The sequence below is a fragment of the Lates calcarifer genome, unplaced genomic scaffold, assembly GCF_001640805.2.
Source record: "Lates calcarifer isolate ASB-BC8 unplaced genomic scaffold, TLL_Latcal_v3 _unitig_1159_quiver_1680, whole genome shotgun sequence".
Classification (NCBI taxonomy): Eukaryota; Metazoa; Chordata; class Actinopteri; family Centropomidae; genus Lates; species Lates calcarifer.
Genome location: NW_026115326.1, coordinates 21,332 through 29,576, shown reverse-complemented (window position 1 = coordinate 29,576; position 8,245 = coordinate 21,332). Strand labels below are relative to the sequence as shown.

At 42.5% G+C, this 8,245-nt stretch overlaps 1 protein-coding gene across 1 annotated transcript; it reads right to left on the bottom strand.

The window, feature by feature from the left end:
* Window positions 1-4,195: 4,195 nt before the first annotated feature.
* On the bottom strand, window positions 4,196-8,227 carry LOC108886919 (trafficking protein particle complex subunit 12-like). Its single transcript, XM_018682042.2, has 3 exons — window positions 8,103-8,227; window positions 6,315-7,641; window positions 4,196-4,456 (listed from the first exon to the last, which is right to left on the bottom strand). Exons 2-3 carry the CDS (start codon window positions 7,632-7,634, stop codon window positions 4,253-4,255), a joined length of 1,524 nt encoding a protein of 507 aa, XP_018537558.1. The 5' UTR covers window positions 7,635-7,641; window positions 8,103-8,227; the 3' UTR covers window positions 4,196-4,252.
* Between the last annotated feature and the right edge of the window lie 18 nt (window positions 8,228-8,245).

Below are 8,245 nucleotides of genomic sequence, written 5' to 3'. Positions count from 1 at the left end.
TGCTTAATTGATTAATTGATTGACGGAAAATCTTATTAACAAAAATTAGGACACTGATTAATCATAAGTCATTTATCAAAAAAAAAAAAAAAACATGCCAAACATTCTCTAGTTCCAGTTTCTTGACTGTACAACTGATTTAAAATAATAAATTGACAGTTTTAATAAACTGACGATGAAAAGAATCCTAAGTTGCAACCCCAGCTGCCCCCATGTGGGATGACTCTTTTCAGTTCCTAATATGACATGAAAGCAGACGGCATGAGGCTGTGGTCAAAGTATTGAGGATATTTCTAAAGATCCTTCCCAGCAGTGTGTTGCAGTGCTACAGTATGCTCGATAAAAGCATGTGAAGTCTTACTCTACATGACGATCCATCAGATAGAAGTACTGAGTGTGTCTCTATGTGTGTAATGGCAGCTCTCCCACAGAAACTGAGTGGTGTCCACATTCACCAGATGAGGGGAGAGAGACACACACACAGAGAGAGAAAGAGAGAGAGGGAATGCAGACTCTTCTCAAGTCTCTCATGTCTTGTGAGTGTATATCAGTGTGCATTTTATACTCTGTGCACATGCGTGTGTCTGTGTGCGTATGAACGGAGGGAGTGTGTGGTGGTGGCAGTGGGTGCAGTCACACTGGCTCTGCAGCATGACTCATTCTGCCAGCTCGGAGCAGAGCACTGCAATACTCCAGACACACACACACACACACCACACACACACACACACACACACACACAAACAAAAAAACCAGCTGTACACAAAGGATAATCACAGCTGGCAACAAATATTAAGCAACATGAAATGTACTTGAGTGCAAACACATACATGTACTTGACACCCCTAACATGTGAATACAATCACACACAGTGGTGATGACTCACATACACATATTTGCACTGAATGAGTGTGTGTCTATGTGATTGATCAGATGTCTTCATGAGCATCAAGCTTCAGCAGGCTACACTTTCAATGGACACAAGCTTACTGACATTTCCTCTTCTCTGTTTGTATGAGTAAGGGTGTGTGTGTGTGTGTGTGTGTGTGTGTGTATTCTGCTTGTGTACATCCTCTCTTTTTCTAAATTTCAACCTCCCCTCCCAGCTCAGTGAACTACATCACCTACGACAGCTTTGATCTATGAGTTTGTTTGATCTTAGGAGTTTGGTAATTTCATAATTTATTTGCAAGTAAAAAAAGTTGAATGCGAGTAGATGGTAGTAGATAGAGAAGGCAGATGGTGTCTGATCCATTCATCAGTGGGAGTGACTCAGCCAATGATTATTATGTCAGCAAAACCATCACACGGGGGCTGCTCTGATCAAGACCGAACTCAGCTCCTTATTAGGGTGCAGGGTTTGTTGGCCCCACAGTCTCTGATGCAGTGAGTAGAGATGTACTTCAGCTTGAGGCCCTGGTATCAAATCTGTTGTGTTGGCAATCATCTGCTTTACTGAGGTGTTCTTAGACGAGACATTAAATCTCGAGCTGCGGCAAAAGAGCTGCTCTGTAGCTCACTCTGACCTTTGGACTCGCAGTGAAAAAAAAAGAAAAAGAACACTTCCTCATTGGTGATGCCTCTGGAGTAAGAGGCATAAAGCATACAACTGTCATGGTAATGAAATATTCATCAAGGAAAATATGAAGCATCTCCAGAGATTTGTAATGCAGTTTAGAGCACCAATCTTGTATTGTGACAATCACAATTATATGAGAGAAAACCTTTGTCCTGTGCATCTACTTGACTTGATTTTGGCAATGATGTAGCTAACAAGCTAGCAAACAGCATTTGTCCATTTACCATAGTGACAAAACTGACAAGAGCAATGAAAAAACTGATTCACAAATCAAACATAAAAAGATACTGTGGGTAAAACAACCTGTGATATAGAGTGCAAATCATATTTATTTGTCTTTCACACCTTTTTGTAATATTTTTGAATTGTAGTAATTTTGGAATATTTGTTGGTTGGTTTGCCATTCCACATTTCTTTAGTTGGACAAATTTATCCCCACAGCCAATGGTGTGCAGATATCAGGATCATGTCAACACAAACAGTGCAGATGAATTAGTGAAGTAGTTGCAGTTTCTGCAAATAAATAATTTTATTAAATGAATAATTTTATATTCAAGGAAACAACAGCATTGCTCACTTGGTGAATGTAGAAATTTAAGTTCCCATTTCCCAATTCTGAGAAGTGCTTTACGCAACATTATCTGATATAACTAAATCATCAAGAATCAAACTGAATCGATTGTAGTAAATTAAAACTGTGGGGAGATCAGTGCCAAAGTCCAGCTCTACCAACAATGAAAAAACAAAATATTACTTGCAGTTCTACTTAGATGCCTCTCTAGAATGATTCTGCATCAGAGTCAAATCTGTAAATAGTCAGAAAACGAACAAGAAAAATGAAGTGGATGAATGCCAGAGATATAGTTAAGGTAATGTAGGAACAGTACCTCAGATTAATCATTTGTCAGAGAGCAATGACAAGTTTATTTCTCAGCTGTAAAAGGGTAAAATTTTGCATCATTAGGTTTATCATAAAGTGATTCTAAATGACTAAATGCCTAGATAACTTACTAGAGATAACAAACTTATAATCTTAATTGAAACTAAATTAAATTTCAACATTTTAACATTTCTGGAATTAAAATAAAATAAATAAATGTTGTGATTAAGAAGTTGCCAATGTTATTTCAAATAATCAAGAAAGTGCCCACACACCGTAGCCCTGCACACACACACAGACAAAAGTATGCCTTTGTGTGTGCTTAGGGCCAGGTGAAACTCTCTTCTGCCTCCATATCTTTCACTCACACAACATTGCTTTCTTTTTCTTTTTCTGCTTGTCATTCCGTGACATCTCTCCTGTAGGCCTATGTTACCTTTCTGGTTCACCGTCTTTCTCCTTTCTTTTGCCTCTTGCTCCAGGGAGCCACCTACACCAATTGGCAGACAGTGTGTGATCCTCTTACGCACGCGCGCACACACACGCGCGCGCACACACACACACACACACACACTCACCTACACCATATAGTGCAGTTGACTGCAAGCTGAAAGTACCATCTTGTGTGTGTGTGTGTGTGTGTGTGTGTGTGTGTGTGTACATATACACCGAGTCCAGAAGGCCCTTGAAATATGCACAGCAATCCCATGCATAATACATGGGCACAGCAGGAAAAAAGAACTTGTGAGCCGAGTGGATCTCCACCTCTCCATCTCTCCACTCCACCCCTCCTCTCCTCTTTCCCCTCTCTCCATCACACTGTCTGCCGCTGCTGTGCATATGTTTTAAATAACAACTGTCTCTCAGGGTCACTTGTGGGTTAGAAATTATGATGGAATGAACGCATGAGGGCTGGAGAGATAGATAGATGGCAGCAGGAAAGGGAATGAGGTGAGACTGCGCTGTCACAAAGAAATACGCTTGGTAGAAGAAGAAATACAATATGAAGAGAAAGGAGACAAATGATTTACTGTTTTCAGCTAGCTAAAGCCTAACCGCCCAGCAGTTTCAGTTGAATCACTGACTGTCAAAAGGTCAGACAAGCTGCAGACACCACAGGATGTTAAGCTGTGGTAACCTACCAGTGGTTTTGTCATCTACCTCCAGAAAATGATGTGCTGTTCTTAGAAAGCAACTATTGCGCATGCACCAGAGTGATGCTTGTTATACTATAACAGTGTTTCCCCTAGGATGACTGTCAATGATGCTGGAGGAGGGATAGCCTCCCTGCCAGCAAAGCCACCCTTGGCAGATAAGTGTCCATAAAAAAATGCTGATAATTTGGTCTGACTTCCAGACATTTGGGGTCAACGTCTGTCCATCTACGATTTACAGAGACTTAAAATGTAAGTTGGGCGGGCCAGGCTATAAAGTTGTTGAGCAGCCTTACATGAGACTCAAAAATACCCATAGTGTAACCTCTCTTATAAAAACAGGTTTAAAATCTCTCTTCGCACTGATAATTTTGGTTGTAGCAGCCTTGGGCTTATACCTGAAACAGGATTTTACAAAGCTCTTGTACAAATGAATAAGTGGACCTTGAGGAGTGACTCCTTCTCAAAAGCTGTCTCCAAGATGAAGATTAAACTACCAAGCGAGCAGGTTGTTTCAACTGCATGCAAATCTCACAAAGACAAAAGAAATGAGAAAAATGACCACCAAAGCAAAAATGACGATTATACTACAAAATTAAAAAGGCACCGATTTCTTCTTTCTTTTGTATATGTCAGGTTTCATTTCAAAGTGAATGATGTTCTGAACCTCAGAACAGAACAGAACATCAAATTACACATGCACAAAAGGTATGGGGAGTGACTTACCACAAGCTGTTTGAGGCCTGTGAAGGACTGCTCCACAGAGTTCGCAGTGAGAACTTGTCGCTTCATTGCTGCCTGTTCTCCCAGGAAACGAAGCATTAGGTCTTTCACAGCATCACCCTGCATCAAAACACATCTGAATTCAGTGTAATGCAAAAGGACACAACAGAATTATACATCAAGGGCCCTGAAAGCTGTCATGCTAAGATTTTAAAATAGCAGATCAGGCCTTGTCACTGGTCGTTACTCTGCATTATACAAAGTGGATTGGGGGCAGGGGAAAAAAACTTTGATCTGGACATCCCTAAGTTTGGACAGAATCACAAACCAGCCCTGAGAAGAATGGAACAAAAAACACACAGCAGAAAATGCTATCTTTAATCCAGCTTTAGAGTGAGTCTAATTTGTTTGTTGAAAACTGGCTGTTAGTGGGCAAAAACACCAAGATGATGGGAAAATCCGTGATTTTTATTCATTTATTCAAGCAGGCATTCAACACATTCTGAGGGGATAATGAACACAATCTGAGCTGGGAGGTGGACGCACACTATAAGATTCAACTGAATAAATAAGTAAATTGTTGCTTCATCTGGCTTGTTATTACAGATAAATGTTGCTGTTGAAAGAGCTCAGAGGATGTTTGTGAGGGAAAAAAAACATGATATGGAGGAGCGTGGAGGGAGCGTGGAGGGAGCGTGGAAGGCCATATGTATGAAAGTTTACAGATAACTGTCTCCACACTGTATATGTATACCAAGGCAGGAGAAAGGTTACTCTCTCTACCCTCTTTCAGTGACAGATGAGAGAATGTAATGTAGATTTCAAATTTCTAAAATAAATCAAGATCATCAGGTGGAGCCCAGGCTGAACTTCTTGCCATACAAAGACAGACTGTTTTTAACACATTACTGCAATATTTTTTATGCACACCGGGACCACCACGAATGCACAGAAAGTGCTTGGTAAAGGTTCTAGCAGTTTTTCAGAGAGAATGTGTCCAAGCTGAGACACTACAGCTGAGTGTTGTGACGAAAACTACACTAGATCTGAAATAATTTATTGATTAATTGACTAGCTGATTGTTAGAAAATTAACTGACAAAAACTGATAACTGACATGGTTGTTTAATTAAGTAATAATGGCAAATAGTCTCAAGTTTCTGTCTGCTGTGTTGGTCTTGCCTTGCCATTCTGCTATAGGGGAAGAAAAACGCTCTTGCTTATTTGTATTTCTTACGACCTTTCATAACTGTCTTGGGCTGTGCTAAGTGAAGGTGCCACTGCAAATAAGTGTTTGGGGAGATTTCATTTAGTTGGAAATTTAGTTGTCAAAACTTCCCAATTTCAGCAGGTAGGTTGCTAGTTTGGAGGAGGATGCTGTGTGAAATAGGTTCCCAATGGCGATCCTATACCCACAGTCTACATCCAGTGTGTCAGATGAGCAAAGTTCACACTAAATTTTTGGTAATCTTCTTTAACAAAATCCAGCCACACCAGTGACTTCTTAATAAGTTTGGAGTGGACTCTGAGTAAAAGTTCACTTAATGTTAAAGAAGTCAGACCTTGCAGTCTCCATTAGGTTAATCCTGGAAGGCTATTGATGTAGCACTTTTCTCCCTCCAAAAAGTAACGCCTGTGAGAGCACATTGACCAGCCAATCAACCAGTCGACTGGGAGACTATAGCTTTAATCGATTAATTATATAATTAACAGTAATATTGAGTTATTGCTGAGTTAAATACGTGTGTTCACATTTAGTTGAAGGACTACTACATTGATTTAGGGTCAGGGAGTTCATAAAGGAATACAACTGAGGCTAAGTTGTAATATCCATGACGAGTAAAGTGAACTTTAATGATAATATTTGTGGAGTTCCCCTTTTAAAAAGGCATACTGACACGCTGTAAGGAGAACTTTCAAGCCTTTGTAATGACACATGTTGTATGATTAGCATTTTACTGCATAAGTGCTTCTCCTACCTGTAGGTTGTCAAACTTGAGTCCAGGCATTGTGAGTCTGTTGGACTCTATGTAAGCTGGGCTGTACTGCTGGGTGGCCACAGAGATCAACACCTTCCTGGTCTCCTCAGATGGCAACCAGGCATCGTGGCGCCTGTCCACCTCGCTCAGGCTCAGTGCTGTCGCAAATGGGTCGTCATTGCCCGAGAATACAGCTTGCAGTTGGTTGAAGGGCTGTGGGTGAGTAGTTGGGGCTGAGGCGGGGGCTTGCGCTGGAGCTGGGACCATTTGGGGAAGAGGAGGTTGGGGCTTGGAGGTTGAATCGGTAGGAGCAGGGCAAAACACTGTGCTAGGGGTGGGAGTACCAGAGTCCAAGGATCCTCCAGCAGTGGAAATAGAGGAAGAAGTGGAAGAGAGCTGGCGATCAGGGGTAGGGGCTATGGGTGCAGGGCTGGCACCTGAAGGGATCTCTGCGTTGGGATTGGAAACGGAAATGAAGGAGGACGGGGTGGTAAAGGAATCAAAAAAGTCAGAAGCTGGATTGGTCTGCCCATTGTCAGTGAAAAACTTACTGAGGCTGGGGCTGGGCTGGCACACAAGGGGGGCTGTCAGCTTGCTGGGGGTCACCGCCTCATCGCTTCCCCCACCACTTCCCATGCTAAAACTGGGAGACTTGATAAGGGTGGGCTGGAAGCCATCAGGCACCAGAGACTTCGGCTGAGTGCCATGGCTGAATATGGTGCACACTGGTACAGGTTCTTCTTTTGGGCTAGTACCACTGGCTGACTGTGCTGCTGGTTCCTCATTTTTAAGATCAGATGGGCTCTGTGTGTCACCTTGAGGTGAAACACGGGCCGTGTCTTCCTCTTGTGTGTCTGCCTGCTTCTTTGTGTCCTCTTCTACTTTCTCTTCAGAACCATCCATGTCCTGTTCCTCCACAGAAACTTTAATCTCAGTTGTATTCTGTCCAGTTTCAAGTTGTTCCTCTTTGTCTCCTGAGGTCTCTCCTCCACTCTCCTCCTCCCCTCCATCCAGAAAAGAGTCAATAGGAGCCACATCATTCTCCTCACTGTTATTGGGTGAGTCAGAAATCATGACACTCTCCATCATCTGGTCATTGAGCTTGTCCATCAGGCTTTCAGAAGGTGTGGCACTGCTGTCCTCCTGGGGGGTGGCAAACTCCCCACCTAGGTCGATACTGTCTTCCTGGGGCAGGACGCTGTCTCTGGAAGGGGTCTCGCTTGAGTCTGGCTGCGGGGGGCCCGGAGCGTCCTTGTTTACATCCTCCACTGTGATGTCCAGGGTGACTGGCCGCTGAGCAGGAGCCTCCCCAGTATCCATCTTACTGCTGTTGACAATGAAAACACAGCAATAAACGCTTCCACCGTTTTCATGTGATATTAGTGTCTAACCAGTGTTCTTGCACAACACTGTACAGCTTCTGTCTTAGTCATTTCCTGTAAATGCAAGCAAACGCTAAATTTTCCAAGTTCTTACAGTCAGCACCGAGCTACAGCTACAGCGACAGCAACGAGTCAGTTTGCTAAAAGTGCTGCCACGAAAGAGCCGTTAACCAGGATCTCGGGGATTTGTGGTTTGTTTGGTTTTAGCTCCGCTGCTAATACTACGTTAGCCAGTGGGGTATCGTAAGCTAACTTAGCTGAGCAGCTGGTTGCAAACATACGCATACATATCTGATCTCTATTAGCTGATCACGCTTTATTAAACATGGAACATACTACACCACCACTACGCAGTGACTGACAACAAATAAAAAATTGAAACACAAACACGACTATATTTTCTTACCTTACTGCAGACTGTCTACTAGGAGTTCCACAGGAAAGCTACATGTACGGTGTCCCACAGCTGACAAATTTCATGCCGCCATGGTTTTTGGTATTCTTGACTTCTTCTACGTATTTTGAATAGCGTAAACAACGTTGAACAAC

Excerpts from the sequence above, each read along its gene's own strand:
- LOC108886919 (XM_018682042.2), bottom strand. The coding sequence starts at position 7,634 with ATGGATACTGGGGAGGCTCCTGCTCAGCGGCCAGTCACCCTGGACATC. Across the intron at positions 4,457-6,314 it reads TCAAGTTTGACAACCTACAG|GGTGATGCTGTGAAAGACCT; the intron begins GTAGGAGAAGCA and ends GTTTTGATGCAG.